Here is a 17,178-nt window from a genome sequence, read left to right on the forward strand (position 1 = left end):
AGAGTAAGACAGGGTGACAGAGGGAAGGTTTGCTCTAGGCTCCCCCCTGTCCAGTGACAGCACCCAGAGACAAAACACCAACAAACTAAATAAAAAAAAGGAATAAAAAAGAGGAGGCGGGGGGGGGCGGGGTAGGAAAGTAAACACAACATCTTTTTGATGAGGAAGCACTGACCCCAAGCAATGCCAATCTTCAGAGCAGGAAGGGAGCAAAGGGTTTGACCCTGGTGACTCAAAGGGAAAATAATGAGAGCTCCCTCCCCACAGGAGGAAGTGGGCTCTGCCACGTAGCAGGGAGCACTAATTCCCTCGTGACCTCTCCCTTACGCCCTGGGGGAAGGCAGTGATTAGTACCACCACCATGCACCAGGCAACTCCAAATTACAGCTGATGAGGACTGGGACCTGCCCACTCCCTCAGCTGCCCCCCATGGCCAGGACAAAGCAAGAGATGTTCCAAAACCACCTCTGTCCTGCCCAGCAGCAAAGCTGCAGAGGCACCCTTTCCCAGCACCCTTCTCTGGGACTCAGCCCTGCAGGGATTGTTTTCAGCCACCCCTTGGTTGCTTGATTCACTGCTGGGTTTTGCTGGATGAGAGGGCAGCACCAAATTGACAATTTCTAAGTTGTTTTTTCTCAGCTTCCCTGTGATTCAGCAGTAGGATGCCTGTGAGCCCCACTACCCACAGCTTGTTGCAGCTGTGACCCAGCTGTGCTTCCAGAGCACCCTCCAGCACCCTCCTCTGTTCTCATTAGGGTGGGACAGAGAAGAACCATCCTAGCACCCATCCCTCCCACCCAACACCCTGCCAGCAGCAGCTGAAGCCATCAGCATCCCGAGGAGAGGCACAGACTGTGCCAGAGCCCCTTGTGCACCCCAGCAGCATGTGAGGAAGCAACCTAAGGGTTAAGGCTCTCCAAGAGGGCTCTGTGTGTGTGTCTGCCTGTGTTTCACTACTCATCTCAGCCACTTTGCTTCCTGCCTTGGTGCTGTGCCAGCCAGAGGTCCAGGCCAGCAGCATGTTTCCTTCTGACAGTTTGGACACACACACACACACAAACACACACACACAGTGGCCCCGCTTACTCGCAGGGACCTCTCCAAACCTGGCCCAGTTCCCACTCCCCACAGAGAGGTAACACTCACCAGCTCCACCTGTGGCCCCAGTCCTTCCAGGATCCGGTGGGCAGCCTCTGCCTTCTTCTGCAGGGAGGAAAGGAGAGAGGGAGAAGAAAAGTTATTTTTGCCATGGGTTACTGTCGCAGCTCTCTGCTCCAGCTCTTCTCTTGGGCTAAACCCCCTTCTCAACCCTCCCTAGAGCCGCCACAAGTCCCACCCCTGCCTGGAAGTGGGTGGTAAGGTTCAGCTAAGTCTCTGAACCTGCAGGAAAACCCCACGGGTGAAGAGCTCTGGAGCTTGAATTATCACAACATAAATGCATCTGAGCTCTGTCCGGGAAGCGACCCAAATCCTGGACCTCTCTGGGTGCCAGGTGAGGGGATGGCACCCGGTACCTCCGTACAGCTGCTGGGTGAAGAGGAAGGTGGGTGAGCTGGCAGGCAGGCAGAGATGCCCTTTCTAGGATTCATTGCTTCACGAGCATGTGATCATTAGATTTGAGCTGCCCTTGGCTCCTGTCTTGCTCTCGCTTCCCTCCCTTCCCCTCCCCTCTCGGCCCCCTCCCGCCCCCGGCCAAGCTACCCAGTGCTTATTAGAGAGAGGAGGAAAAAAAAACCCTAAAAAAACCACCCAACTAAAAAAACCACTCAGGAACACGTGTCAGGGGCTGTGCAGTGGTTACTAATTAAACAGGCCTGAAAAAAAACCACACATGGGTTGGCTGCAGCAGGAGTCTAAATAAAAGATGACATTTTCAGTAAACAGCAGTTCCGCGCAGAGCCAGGCTTTTCAGGGGGGTTACTGACAGTCCAATAAATCCAGACCACTGCACACTGCTGAGGAGCCACGGGCTGAGCCTACACAGCCACATACCTGGCAGCCAGAAGGGTGAGGAGACAAATTTTGAGAGGTGTTTGTTCAACAGAATATGTGGGCTTAGTTGTTTTGGGGGAGAGGGGAGAGAAAATCCCCCACTGCCTAAAACAGGGGTGAAGGAGAGGTGGACAGGGCTGAGCTTCCCCAGAATTTAAACACAGGAGAGGAGGTGATGAAGGGATATATGAGCCTTCTTTTGAAGTGCATTCAACATTTTAACCCACAAAGCACCAGAGCCTTGCTGGAGCTGCAGGATGGGAGCTGAGCCCCAGGGTTGGGAAGCTGAGCTCTGGGCTCCCTGACAGAGCCAGCCAGAATTTGGCAAACCCTGGGTGAAGATCCCCCCCGGGGGGCAGGGAAAGCATTTCAGCTCTGGGGGTCTGGCACACATTGCTCTAGCATCAGGCACATCTCACCATCCTGTCAGCTCACAGCAGGATGAGTTTCCCAGGGTCTCTGCACTGGGGATGTTTCACCAAAAGCTGGCACATCACCCTTCTCTCTTGCTCCCACATTCACCTCCCTTGGTGGGTTTCCAAAAACTTCACCTGCCCCCCCTAACCCCACACCCCCACCACTGGCAGGTCCTCAGCAGCACTGATACAGCTGGTAAGTGCTCAAGTCCCTCACTGGGGCTCTGCACACCCACACAGTGTGATTTGTGAGCCTGAAATTTGTAGTGGTGGCCCCAGGAGCAGCCAGTGAGTCAGCAGTGATACAGCCCCAGCCCCTATGCGAAAGCCCCCCAAGGGGCCTCAGAATCCCCCCTTCAGTGCCTAAAAACCTGTCCCAGGTACCTCAGCACCACCAGGACATGTTTCCAGCTCCTCTTTACTGCACACTTAGGAGGACATGAAGCTTCTCTGCAATTAAGTGACATCAAGGATGCCAGGGGGGATGTAAGCAGGCAGTGTGGCTGCTCTAGCACCATCCCCACGAAACCACAGAGTGCAGGCAGCAGCCCTGCTGTCAACACATCCACAGGGTTCAGAGATGTCAAGATCCCTGCCTGTACCTCACAGGAAAGGACTCACACATAGATGGAAGCAGAGCAGCTAGTGATGCTGTGGCAGAGCCTGAAACACAGCTAAAGCCTGTCCCAGGGAGCTGCTCTGCCTCTCTGGCCTCTCCTGAACCCCTGGCTCCATCCCAGGAGGACCATGGGCAGGGAGGTGCCCCAGTGCCCAGCTCTCTCTCCAGTGGGAAGCATCAGAGTATCCAAATATGTCCTAGTGTGCTTGGGACAAAAATCATCACCTTGAGCAGCTGCAGGCAGCAATAATTGTAGCTAGAGGATTACAGTCCCAACTTGGGGCAGGTGGTCCCACCAAAGGTCCCTTCTGCTGGGCACCAGTGCTGGTGAAAGATTTCCCAGCAGCAGTGGATGGCACAGCCAGGAGCTGATGGTGTTGGCAGCCCGTGTGTGCACAACACGAGGAACTTTGAGAAAAAGCCAAGTATTTTCAGCTGCTGGATTTGCCATGTTTAGACAACTTAATGAGACAACCCAGAGGCAAGTCACCGTAGGCAGAGCATGTGGCAAATCAAGAAGAATGACATAATTTGTCTTGCATTAACCGACTGTAATGCAGACGTCTCCAGAAGGAAAGATCAGGAGGGGAAGCTATTCCGAGCACGTCACATCTTTGTACACACACAAAGAAATGCCTCTGTCTTGAAAGCTGCCCAATTAACACTTGACACTCACTGTAATTGCTGATGCTCCTTGCTGCATTTATCAGATCATAGCAGAACCATAATGAGCTGTCTGAAAGACCATGCAGACCGAGGTGAGAGCTGGCCACAGAACTGGGAAGGATGTGTTAGTCTCTGCAGAAAGGTTCCCACCCTGCTGGGATTTGTCCCAGAGGACAGACAGATGGAGGGACACACTCTCCTGCTAGCCAGGCTACTGGCTGGGAATTTAGGCAAACCTCAAACCATTCATGTGCAAGAACAGCCCTCAGCTCCTCCCCACAGGCACAGGACCTTTGCTGAAGGCCACCAGCAGCCCTGTTAAACCATTTCATTGCCAAAGGCACAGCCACCTAGGACTTGGATCCAATAGTAATGTGGTTAGTAGCATACTTATAGTGATTGACCCTACAGAAGGAAACCAGGGGGTCCATCCTACACCTGCTGAATAACCCACCTGTGCCTGCAATCCCTGTTATTTAACAGAAGGGAGCAAACTAAAGCCATTACTTCTGGTGAGATGCATGAAGATCCCCACCAGTTTTGTAGCTCCTCTGCAGCTCCACACACAGCAAGCAGCTAATGACCCCTTCTCCCAAGCTAGTACAGAGCCCCAGGAGACTGGTACAGCACTGGGGACTGCAGTGTTCACAGAGGGACTGAAGCCTGAGGATTCAGTTTGCTCCCAGAGTCAGGTAGAGCAGTTCTGGCTTTGACACCAGCATGGTTACAAATGAACCATGGGCACCTGAGGGCAGAGGCACCTCCTCTGGAGCATGGTGGGGCATGGTGCAGGTGGAGAGGTGAAGACCATCACATATTGGCCTTCCATCTGCATTTTCAGAGGGACTGATGTGTCTCAAGAAGCGTGGCTGAACCACAAACACCAACCTGCATCACTGCAGGGCCCAAGGATGCAAAAGGTGACCTGCAGATGGGGCAAAGAGCAGCATCTGCCTCCCAAAAAACCTCCCTCTCCCATGGGCAGGCAGACAGTGGCTGGGGGGGCTGTGCTCTTACCCCCTCTCATGCTCCTCCAACAGGCCCAGGACTAAAGATATCTTCACCACCACCACCAACAACCTCCCTCCAGACTGAAAATCTCCATTCTCGCCTAAAAAGCAGTTGGCTTCCAAAGCCAACTCCAGCCTCTTGCTTTTCCTTTGAAGAAACTTAAAATAGGCATGGGAGGGGGAAGAGGGCAGGAGAGCAACTTCCTGGCCATGTGAGCTCCCGTGGGGCTGATGAGCTGACCCCACGAGGCAGGGGAGCATCCGAAACCAGAGGAGGGAGAGTCTGGGATTTCGCGTGGGCTCTTTTTCAAGAGAAGTTTAAAAATGGAAGAGAAGGAAACACACGAGTTATTTTGAGAAAGCGGATCTGGAATTAGGAGGTGGCATTTTCTTGGACTGGCTCCAGCCCCGGCTCCGTGCAGCACAAAAACTGCTGCAGCTGAACCGTGCTCCCGGGGTTATTTATAGCAGCCTGTAGGCAGCAGTGCTGCGGAATGGAAGGGTTTCTGTGTCCTGCAAAGCCAAGCCCTTTGAGGAGGGCTGTGCACAGGGCAGCACTGGGAAAAATTCCTGTCCCAGCAGCACAAGGTCCCAGGGGCAGGCGGAGCTCCAGGGGTGGCACGGCAAAGAGGCAGGTTGGAGTTGGACTTGGTTTTAAACACAATTTAGGAGAAGCGTGGCTGAAGTCAGCAGAAATCCTGGAAACCCTCAGGCGAGACACCTTTCTACATGAAGCAGAACAGCAAACACTCTGTGGGGATTTAAAGGCCCTACCTCTGTGCCAAGATCTGCCAGGACCAAACCACGACCTGGCAGTGTTGGTTTCATGGGGAAAGGTTTTCATTCCAACAACAGGTACCAATTTTTCCCCTTCAAACCTCAGCATCTTCTCTCTCCAAGAGCCAGACCACCCCAGCAGTTTGCTGCCCACCCCGCAAACCAGGTGGGATGAGCTCCAAGCACCATGGGAAGGAAAAGCAATGCTCCTCTCTCCCCAGCTCCTGGCAGGGATGGACACCACCAGTGCTCCCAACACAACTGTGGGAGCCCAAGGATGCACACCCTGCCCCAGGCTCTCCTTGAAGCCAACTGTCCCTGAGCACCAGGGGACATCAGTCTGCTTTGGTGGTATGTGCCAGGCTCCTCACACCCAACCCAGGGGCTGATGCTCTCCAGGGATTCCCTGTGCATGCTCCCACTTCCCTGCTCTTGGCTGGAATCATCTCCCTTGGCTGGAATCAGCTGCATGAAGCCCCATCCCTGCAGCCAGGGCCAGCAGATGCAGGCTGGGGGGTTACCAGTGACTCACCACGAATTGCAAGAAAACTGAGGAAACAAGACACGTGGGAGCCATGTGTTAATGCCAGTCCCCACCTATCCTCTGTGGAGCATGACAAGCAGACTCATTTTGGTGGCCCACTGGTTCCCAGCTTTGGGCAGACATTGCCAGGCAGTTTCTGTGGTCAGCCCCCATCATGGTTGGGTTTCCATCTGCTCCCAGACCCAGCATCACCCTCTGCTGTCTGCACCCTAAGGTGCTGTTCAAAGGTTCATTAACTTTAAATCAAGGTGCTAACAGGGCTTTGCCATTGCAAATCATTGTTGAGAGTTTCACCATTGCGAAACTGCTGAAATCATTGCCATTGCACAGAAAGCTTCTAGAAATCCAAGTTTCTGTACTGGAGCAGTCATGGGAAAGCTCCAGTCACCCAATCCAAGGAGTCAGAGCTGTGCACAGGGTTTGTGCTCCTCCCCCTGAGAGCTCTGGGTTCTCTGCACTTCTCATCCTTAGTTCCAGGATATGGCATTATCTGGTCTGGCTTAATGATGGACAAAGCATCTAAGTCCATGCACCTACTGGGAACTGCAGATTCTGAAGCAGACATGAAAAAAGACCACCAATAAAACCAACCACCAACAAAACAACAGCCTTAAAATCCATGAAAAAAAATGAAAGCATTCTCAATGACTCCAGGCTAAATGTTTCACTTGTGCCTTTTTGGAAATGTTGCTATCATGCAGAAGGTGTCACTAGGACCTAACCTCTGACCTGTCCACTTTTCCTCCAGACTATCCCAAAGCCCTTCATGCATCACTGAGCCAAGATGAGGAAACCCCAGAACAAAAGCTGTCACAAATAAAAGCAAAACCAACCCAGCCCTTTCAGCACTGAAATACATAATAACCCCATCACCACATAAACTAGAATTAAAAAAAAACAAAAATCAAAATCACCCTGCAGATTTAATGCTGGAAAGCAGTTTCACTGATAAGGTTTTATTTACTGCACCAGCTCTGCTGACGGTGCAGGCCTGATTCTTCCCTTTCTAATGTAAATCTGGAGTTCACAGAAAATCAGTTATACAGACAGAAAATCCCCGTGGGATTGGAGTCACACTCGGTGCCTTTGAGTAGTTAAGGGCCAGGTTATACTTTGCAATGCTAAAAGTGCCTCATTTATTTATTCTCTTATTTATGGCTGGGGCATTAATGCTTTATGAAGGTATTTGAGGAGGGTAAACGGTTAGAGCTGGGAACACACTCTGCACAGACACAACAGCAGCAGGGGTGGAAGAAGTTCAAAACAATCCTTTGAATTCCAATTTTACAGCAGAATGCTGAATTTATAGACAGATAGCTGTGCCCTTTTGAAGGAACAAGCACCGAGACAGAAAGCGAATTAAAATTTAATCTTATTGATTTCCACCAACTCAATCCCAAGAGCAAGACAGAGGCTGCTGTCACTGCCTGCACTGCATCAAACCCAGTTTTTTTGAGGGCTGGCAGCAGAGCAGGGATGGGCTCAGGCAACCACAAGCAGTCAGCACCCCCAGGCTGCAGGGGTGACATGGGGGGACTCATCCCAGCCCTCCCCAGGCTGCAGTGGTTCACAGCACACAGCATCCCCTCCCTGGCACTGCAGAGGGTGAAGCTGTGCCATGTCCTGATGCCACCTCTCCCCTCTCTGATACATGAGCTCAATATTTTAGAGGCAAGCTCACGTGTGCTTGTTTGCAGGGACAGGTTTGACACAAGAACAAAGGCTGCTTTTTAGCTGCTGGTCTCCAAGCAGGAATCCTGCCTGGTTCAACCAACCAAGCAGGTCTGGAGAGAGCTCTCAATCACCCAGGTCTGGCTTGCAGAGAGCTGGCATGGATACACACAGGCTCCATGCTGTCACGATGGTTGGAGAGAAGGCACAAGCACATCTGCCTCCCTGGTAGCTGATGGAGACTTCAGGCATGCAGGGGACTTGGAGGAAAATTCACCCAAAGTCAGGCACAGGTGGGCTACTGGCATGGCCAGGGCTTCCACAGTGCAGCATCCTCCAGGACAAGGAGAGCTCGGCCAGCCCAGAGTCCCAGGAAAGGCAGAAAGAGCAATCTGGAACAACAGCAAAGCTGCCTTCCTCCCATGTTTAGCAAAGGGACCTGGAAATTTCCATTGAAAGCACAAAAACATCTTCCAGCCCAGGTATGTTCAATCAACTTCAGTGGAAGACAGATGCAAGGAATCCCATCAACAGCCCAGTGGAATAAAGCCACGGCTAAAAATACACACAGAGGATCTGCCCTGATTATGGGGATCTGAAGTGGAAGGAAGCTAAATTCTCTCAATACACAAACACATCCCAGAGGGGCAAACTGAAGCTTGCAAGGGGGCTGTGCCACACAACCACCACCTCAGAGGTGCCAGACCCAGCAGGGATCAGCTTCTCCCTGCAGGGGAGATGTTAAATGTCACACAGTTTAATTCAGAAGATCCCCAATGCCTGCTCCACTGTCAGCCTCTAGCAGCAGCCAAGATACTCATCACAACCCAGCTTCCCCAGGTAGCTCTGCACCACCCACCAGCTCCCAGGGAGGAGTGATGGGGATGGGCAAACACTCCCAATCCTACACCCAACACGGATCCCTGAGCTCCCCACAGCACTTTCCAACCAAGTCTCGGTGAGTTTAGCACCCATTGCTGTTTTCAAACATTGTTCTGTCTCCTCAAGGACTGAAAGCACTTTTCAAAACAGGACTCAGATGCTTCTGAAAATGCCACCCACTGTTTATTCTCAGTTTGATCTAGGGATAGTAACAAAAATGTTAACTTCCATCCTTATACATCCTTCCAGAAATGGTACACTTTCAGCTCACAGCTGAAATTTTGGCTTGGATACACACGTATGTTTTCTTGCAAACACTGCCCAAAAGGTACTTCTTCAGGTGCTACTTCACTGCCCACCTTTGGGGACAAAGATCAAGCAGCTCCAGTCAGCAGGTACCCAGGGCAGGAGGCACCTGCATCTTGAATACCAACGGCTCCTCTATAATTCTCCTAAAATCCTCCCCAAAGCAATCACAGCCTCACAGTATAGGATTTCACTGCAGTCAAGAGCAGCTCCTCTCTGTTCTCTCCCAGCAGAGTCTGTACAATTGACTTTTTTTTTCCCTGAAAATCAATTACTTGTCCAGCAGAGTGCAGCAAGAGGGGTTCACAGGGCATGTTTCCCACAATTATCCTCTCCAGTGCTGAGGAACTTTTCAAATTGTATGTGTTAAGTAGGTCACAAGAGGGAAAAGCAGCGTGATGGGCGTTTACAATCAGCAAATGGGAATTTTGAGAAAAATCGGATACAGGTCAGCACTGCCCTGCATCCCAGCCCCTCATCCAGACCCAGTGTGGTGGTGAGAAAAATATATAGACTTCCCCGATGAACCAGAAGCTAAAATTAGAAACCATTCACCCCTGCAAAGCCACAGCTATCACCAAAAGGAAAGTAGGTCACAGAGTGGCTGGCTAACTTGATTTTCCGGCGTTTCTAGCTGCTCTGTCCTCACGTAACCTCTCCTCTTCCCAGGGACCGTTTTTGGTGTTTCCTTTGTTCAGGGTATAACTGCACCCAGTGTGCAGCTCAGGCACAGCCTGGCAGGAGTGGTGGGAACGGGCAGAGCAGCCCCTGCCTGCTCACTGGAGCACAGACCCACGGTTCATCAAAAATTCAACCAGCGCCAGGCGCCAGCCCCTCCGTCACCTCCCACCTGCTCTGGGATCAGCACAAGTGCTGGCTTTCTGCCCCTTCCACAGGATTGCTCTTTAAAGAGCATTTTGGGCTTTGCCAGCTCTTCTTTGCTCTCTTGCCTCTTCCCAAGGCTTGAATATCCTCTCTTTATTTGCATTTCTTACCACGTGCTGCCTCCCCCAAGCAAACCACCAGCTGAGTGATGTACCCCAGGCTTCTCCTCCCTCCATGTGCAGGCTGGAGCCCTGGCTCAGCTGCTTGCCCTGTGAGCAGACCTCGGGGCATCAAACTTCACTGCTTTTCCACAGCACAGAAGCAGTGGAAAGGTTTAACATTTGGCTCAGTGACCTTCCCTGCTACAGATCAATATGTCTCTGTCTGGCTCCCAGCCCTTTGCTCCCATCAACTCACCTCACAATTAAAAATCAGGCTGCAGCAAAGCCATGGGGCTGCACAATTGATGGCCAAGATGCCAGATGCTCTGCTCCCAACAAACCCACCCAAAGCAACCTGATATCTGACCACCATCCATCCTTTTCCACCCCCAGTCCTAACTGACACTGCTCCTGCATCCTTTCCTCTTCCAGCTTTCCTCCTTCTGGCCTCAAGGCAAGGAACAGTCATCACAAAAAGGCATCCCACATATCTCCATGGAGGTGAGAGTTGATTGCCCAGCCACAGCCATTGCAACCAGCCAGCAAGGTTCTGTTGACTCCCTGCAGACTGTCTTCCTCAAAGGAGGAACCTCCCTCCAGCCTCCCATAGTTTCTATCAAGCAAAAGGGAAGGGTTGTTTGGTTTGAGTCTCCCCCACAGATGGGTTTGCTTACACGTTACTCACAAGGGGACTTTACAAGAACAGGGGAAGAATCCTCATTTACCCATCCCAGGGATCCCACAGACACGAACATGGAGACAGATGTGAAAATTATACAAACATTTGGTGTCAGGCGTGACCTTTGCCTGCTGAGCACCCACCTGGAACCAGAGCACCCTAATCTCAAAGGTTAAGAGCAAAACACTCCTGGTAGCAACCTGGCTTTGAGGGTCACTGAATGAAGTCAGGCACACTGACATGTGGAGGCTCTGAGCACTGTGTGTGACAGTGTCCCAGGTATTATGGTCACATTCTTTCAAGAAGAAATATAGAACTTTCCACACTCTTTGCCCCGACTCATGGAATGCCACAGCAGAGTCTTCCAGAGAAGATTGTGTCTGCTATGGAGGAGGTGATGGGAGGGAAAGGGTGACCCAGCTGCTGGACAGAGACAAGAGGTGACAAAGCAGGACACCAGACTTGCAGGACACTCAGCCTTGAGCCAGGTCCAGCTAAAGGGGGCTGCTATGAGGCAGGCTGGTGGGGATGCAATGGCTGAGGATCACTGTTCCTCCCTGCCTCAGCACCATCACTGCTTCCTTCCCTCCTGACACAGCACAGGTACCCACAAGTGTCCAAGACTCAGCTCAAGGGAGTAAAAATAAAAATGAGAGTTTTCCAACCTAACCCCTTGCACAGGAGGCACAAAACATCTAGGTCAAGACTCCTGAAGAGGGCACTTGGTGGTGCCATGGGGAGAATGGCTTTGAGGAACTCTTGGCACCACCCCCAGCACCTGGTGTGTGTGCAGCCAGCACTTGCTAAAGCTTCCAACACATCGACCTCAGTCCTCACCCACTCACACAACAGACCATGCCAGTACTGGGTTTCCTTCCCTCTCAGGGAGAGAAGCAGATGGAAAAAGGAAAACCAGGGAAATTGCACTGCCTGGGACCGCAGGGTATGCAGTATTTATGGGGTTTTTTTTTCTTTTTAGGAGTCAGGCACCTGGGTTTCTGCAGCTCCCAGTGAAATCGCAGGCCTTGCAATTCAAAATAATTAGCGAGTGGTAGTTTTCCTTTTATGCAAAAATCATGCTTTTTATCCAACACCTAAATGAAAATGAATATGCTTGATTATCTACCAAAGGGCCCAATTTCCTAGCATTGCTCTGGAGCACACAGCAAAATTTGTGTCTCCTCAGGCTGCTATTACAGGCAACGGCTGAGAGCAACAAATGAGTGGTCAAGGAGGGATCCAAGGATGCCAGCCTGACCTTTGCTAATGCTATTTACAGTGCCAAATATCCAGAGATCCAGCTCTGGCTGCATTCACATCCTTTCTCCTCCAATCTGGAGTGCTCAGGGGTAGCCAGGGGGGCTCAGAGCTGGCCTGCCAATATTGGAGCATCACAGATGTCCCCCTCCATTCATGCAGTCCACCCCACCATGCCAAAACCCATCCTTTGAGGCAGTTTTCAACCAGGTTGACTCCCAAGGGAGAGGATGAAACAAGCTATTTAACAGACAGGGCTCTGATGCATCTCCTGAACACTTTCAGACTAAGCCTGATTGCAGGAAACCCCCCCCCCAGGCAGGTTCTTCAGAAGACATTTGCTCTCAATCCATGCGGCAGAGCCAGCAGGCTCCATCTATCCACCTCCCACAGCCTCCACCCCGGGGTTCTCACCCAGGGGAATCCCTCCCCTACCCCTCCCCACCCTCCCAGTCCCTGGTCGGGGTGACAAGGCACGATCACACGTTTGGACTTCCATCATTTCCAGACTCACCCTGTTCTCGTCGTAGATGATCTGCACCAAGCTGCGGTGTTTGGACTCGATAGGAGGAGGGGAGATGGGTTTTTCAGGCTCTGGTGGTTTGGCTGCTTCTTCCTCCAACTGTTGCTGTGGAAGGAGAGGGGGGGAGGAGGAGGGTGAGTCACAGCCAGAAACGCAGCCGTCCCCGTCCACACGAGACTCTCTGTGGTGCTGCAACCACCGAGGCTGAAACCACCATGGCAGGAGACTTCCTGAGAGACATGGGCAGGCTCAGGCTGCAGAGGGATGGGGAGAGGGTGGAGAGCTCCTCAACAGCCCCTGCCACACAAGCCCTGCCCCAGGCACCTGGCCCTAGGCCAGTGGGTCAGTGCTTTTTAGGCATGGAGGATGAGGATGTATCTTAAAAAAGCCTCCTGGAGAGGGTCTGAGGCTGGAAATAACTGGACATCCTTCAAGGGAGCTGCAGCTCCAGCCCAGCTCTGTGCTACCTGCTCCTGGAGCTGCCAGGAGGAGCAAGGGGTGAACAGCAAGGTTGGGCTGCACCTTTGGCTTTATCTTGCTGTGGTGGGAGCAGACAGCACAGCATGACTGTTCTCAAAGAAATGACTTGTGCACCAGCAGCCAGACCAGCCAGTAAGTGAGACAGAGGAGGTGGTAACACCCCAAAAGCTGCTATGTCTGGTCAGAATCAGCCCCATGGGACGTGTAGCAGCCCTCCCAGCCATGGTGAGAGATGCTCAAGTGGGCACTCAACAGCTACAGGACACACAGGACTCAGACATGGGCCACCAAAGATATCTTTTGGTGAAGTTTCATAGAGAACCGAGGTAGTCAGGTTGCAAACACCTGCAGCACAAACACACCATGTGGCATTAGCCACCTTCCAGCCACAAGCCATCGTGCTCTCCTGGAAAGGCAGCTTTGAGACTCATTCCCACTTCACTCCTACTCACATCCAGGAGCACAAGAGCTGCTCCATGAGCATGTCCACCATGCCCCCAGCATGTATGCAGTAAAATCCACCCAGCCCCAAAACTGCCTTGAATGCCAGCTGCCCTCTTGGGAGATAGGAAGCAGAAGCACGTCCCTGTTCACACCTTTAGATATCTCTGATCTTTTAACGAATTCCTACCCACCTGCGAGCCCCTCAGGCCCTGATGAACATTAATTACAAACCAGTGGATTTCAGAGAATGCTTTCAAACATCACCATCAGCAGGGATGCCTCACAGACAACCTCCAACTCTCCCAACAGGCGTGAGGCAGGAGGAGACATCTGATCCCTGCCAGTAAATTTGAGGAACTGCTCAGCCAAAAGAGGAAATAACACATTCTAACAGAATCCTCCAGGCTCCTCCTGGGGCCATGGGTTCCCTTCGAGGAGGGGGAGCAGACACCATGCACGGCAGCTGCGGGGCAGCACAGGCACAGGAGAGGCAGTGGTTGTCAAAAAGATGCTATGTTTTTTTTTCACTGCTCAGCTCTGACTCTCCAAATCTTTGTGGTTTTTCTTCCTGCAGCTTAAGCATCCCCTGGTGAGGCAAGTGGAAAAACACACAAGTCTTCTACTAGAAAGAAAATGCACCTGGGACTGAGAGGAATTAGCTGGCACCAGAGGGGAGCACAGCACTGTCCTCCCAGAGACAGTGGTGTCTGGCAGAGCAAGAAGAAGGTGGGCACAACCTATTCCTTCTTCAGCTCATCTCTGCTCCTGTTGATGATTACCTTTAGCAATGCTTGGGCTGTAGGATGTAGTCCAAGAAAACACTTAAGCACCTAGATAGGTCTAACTGGCTTGGCAGAGACAACTCACAGCCCTTTAATTAAACATGTTCCATTGGATGAAGCAATCCCAAGCTGTGGACTCCACTCATGCTTCACCTCCCCACAGGTGGACAGCTTTTCCCACAAAGGGAAAAGCAGCAGGATAAGAAATGCAGAGATACAGAAGAAAAAAAAAAAGGCAGCATCACCAGTGAGATGGCTGAGCACCATCCCCAGACTCTGGCAGCAGGCAGGACATGTTGGCCCATGTTGGGATCACAACCTTGGGGTTACTCCAGCCATGCAGGAGGACAGCCAGGACATGTCCAATTTGGCCTGTCTGAACCCTGAAAAAGGGTAGGAACCATCTCTGGTATTGTGTGGATCCATCCCTTCTGCCCACAAACTGCTGCAGCATGCCAAAGGCTCCAACCACAAATCAAACAGCCCAAAAGCTTCTTTCTCTTCTCAACCAGGGCTGTTACTCAGGTGGCCCAAATCACAGCCTTCTGGAAAGAGGACAAGAGCTCTCTGGCAAGCCACAGCCAAAACCACAGACTGCAAAACAGTTCTCAGCATTGGCCCTGGTGCAAAAGCAGAGCTTCTAGGCACCTGTCTGCCCTTGTGTGGTGTCCTCAGTCCAGGCACCTCATCCCACCCCCTCACTCCCATGAGATTAATTCAAATCAATCAAAGAAAAGAGCCTCAAGAGGGATCAATCAAATCCTCTACCTCTCTTGGGGAAAATACTGGAAAGGGTGGGGAGATGGGAAAGGGTCAGAGCCTTGGCTACATTTTTCTGGAAAACCACAAAAATTCTGCAAAGTGGTGGCGTGGGCTGTGACTTCAGACAAGAAGGTTCGATAGTGGTGTATCAGGAAATGAGAGTTTGCCAGTAAGTGGAGGCTCATTAAAAGCAGCTTGTCAAAAGAAAAATACAAATTTAATTATAGCTGAAACAGAGTAGAGAATTAAACTCTGCTCTGGGTGGCCTGACGACAAGATGCTGGGGTAAGGACATGGCAGGGCCTGCAGGCAGCACACCTGAGTGCAGCAGGTTCAGCCCCTGACAGCTGCCCCTGGGAGCTGTGGGAAATGGCAAAGCAAAATAGGTCAGGGTTCCCAGACACGGACAAAATGGATTTTTTAAAGGTCTGCCACAAAAGCTAGGCTGGGACTTTGACCTTTACTGTGAGAGAAGCAGGATGAGAGATGAGTCTTGATGGCTCCACACTCTCTCCCTTCTCCACTCCCTGTCCACAAGACCCCTCCTCTCCCCAGCTGACAGACTGTGCAGTGATGCTGAAGGGATGCAAGATGCCATTAGAAGCCACAGCCTTGGTTCCTACAGCATTCACAGGGAAACCCATTTCCAAGAGAAGGAGGTGGCTTCTCCAGGTAAGAGCCCTCTGGCCACACCACACTCTGCAGAGGAGCCATTGGAGCCTGCAGTGCTGGCAGGAAGGGGGGTGACATTTCGGGAAGATCCCATCCCTGCACATTCCAGCCCCTGTGCTGGGAGGACCTGCCTGAGGAAGCCAAGGGACCCCACATGGCCTTGTGCTGGGTACCAAGATGCTTCAACCTGCCCTGGGGAGAGGAGAGAGCTTCCAGCAACAGGCACCTCTGAAAACCATACTCAAAAAGCCAAAAGGGAGGGGAAACTCAGCCAGGAGACAGAGAGAAGAGGAAACCCTGGAGCTTTTCTACCCCTCCCATCACCAGGTGGGAGTGTTGTACTCCTGGAGAGCCCTTGGCAAAGCTCAGAGCCTGAAGAGGCTCAGGCACTGCTGAGGAGAACAGCCCAGCAGTTTATTCCTCCTTCAGATCCCCAGTACTTCTGCCAGGAATAAATGCATAAGGATTATCCTTCCCTGTCAGGAAGAGGGGGAGAGAGGACTCAGCCAGAGATTTAAGCCCATATGGCACATGAAGGAGCGGGGGATGGCTGATGGAGGTGGCCTTCTGCCAGGGGTATGTAGGGTTTGGGGAAGGTTTCTCAGCTTGCTGAAGACGTTTGCTTCTTGCAAAGTCCATGCAGAACCTTCCTTGTCATTCCAGGAACAACCAGGGAAAAGAAAGAGATGGTGGATTTGGGTTGGTTGGGGTTTTTCTTGCCCAGCCTTTCCACACAAATGTATTTAATTACCCTGAGAAGGCCTCCCAAGGACAGAGGGGAAAAGCATTAGGATGTTCTGGCTGAGTACAATTTCTCCCCTGCTCTATTCCTGCAGGAGCAGGATCTGTTTCAGGCTGATTGCTTTCCCTTGCTCATCTTTCTCTTGTGCTGGCAGCTCAGATGCACAGATGGACAAAACGTTCCTGGAGCATTTCAGACAGGAACACCTTCCCCTCCACCACCCCTCCTCCTCCAAAGATGCTTCCTCCCAGATGTGCCAGCTCTGCTGGAGGACTGGGCTGGGGAAGGATCCTGCTGGAGGGGAAAAGAGGCCATGTTTGTGGGGTGGGGAGGGAACTGGGGTGGGATTTGCTACCAAACTGTGCTACCATGGGCCAAAACCAAACCAAAAAAACCCCAAAATATCTAAAGAAAAAAAAAAAAAAAGAGAGAGAAACAACAAGGAGGGGAGGGAATTCTTTTACTGCCAACAGCCACTTTCACTTTCTTCCCCACTCAGCAGAGTGCTTTTGTGGGGAGGAAGAATCATAAAATTCATTCAGAGGGAAGAAATAAAGCAACCAGGCAGCCAACGATAAAAAACCCATTTCCTTACAGGAGGACATTTTGATTTTAATGGTGAGGAGCATATGCTGCTCCCATCAGCTTCAATAGCAGCTCCTCAGCATCTATGCTAAGAGCCAGGCAGTGGATGGGCACTCCTGGCTGCTGGGAGCAGGAACCTCACCATCCCACTCTGGAAGCTCCTTCTCCAGAGTGGGACATGACCCCACTTTGCACCTCCTTCCTCAAACCTAAGTTAAGAATATGAACCAGCAGCCAGACTGCCAGACATGAGAGAACACCAAGATGTTGTCTGAGCTTCCTAGGAGGGAGAGGGGAAGGGTGGCTTCACCCAGATCCCACCAAACCCAAGAGGAACCTCTGGGGTTTCCATCCCTCCAGGTGTTCCTTTGCCCCCAGCACAG

At 51.8% G+C, this 17,178-nt stretch overlaps 1 protein-coding gene across 17 annotated transcripts in view; it reads right to left on the minus strand.

Annotated features, from left to right (window-relative positions):
* The window catches only part of NCOR2 (nuclear receptor corepressor 2), a 226,165-nt gene that overhangs the window by 95,341 nt on the left and 113,646 nt on the right, over positions 1-17,178 (minus strand). For all 17 annotated transcript variants that reach the window (XM_030460408.1, XM_030460405.1, XM_030460397.1 and 14 more), the window contains exons 6-7: positions 12,320-12,433; positions 1,147-1,203 (exon numbers count right to left, since the gene is read on the minus strand). In XM_030460408.1, the coding sequence (XP_030316268.1) occupies positions 1,147-1,203; positions 12,320-12,433 (171 nt within the window). The remainder of the gene's footprint in view (positions 1-1,146; positions 1,204-12,319; positions 12,434-17,178) is intronic.

This window comes from Calypte anna, chromosome 15 (genome assembly GCF_003957555.1).
Source record: "Calypte anna isolate BGI_N300 chromosome 15, bCalAnn1_v1.p, whole genome shotgun sequence".
NCBI lineage: Eukaryota > Metazoa > Chordata > Aves > Apodiformes > Trochilidae > Calypte > Calypte anna.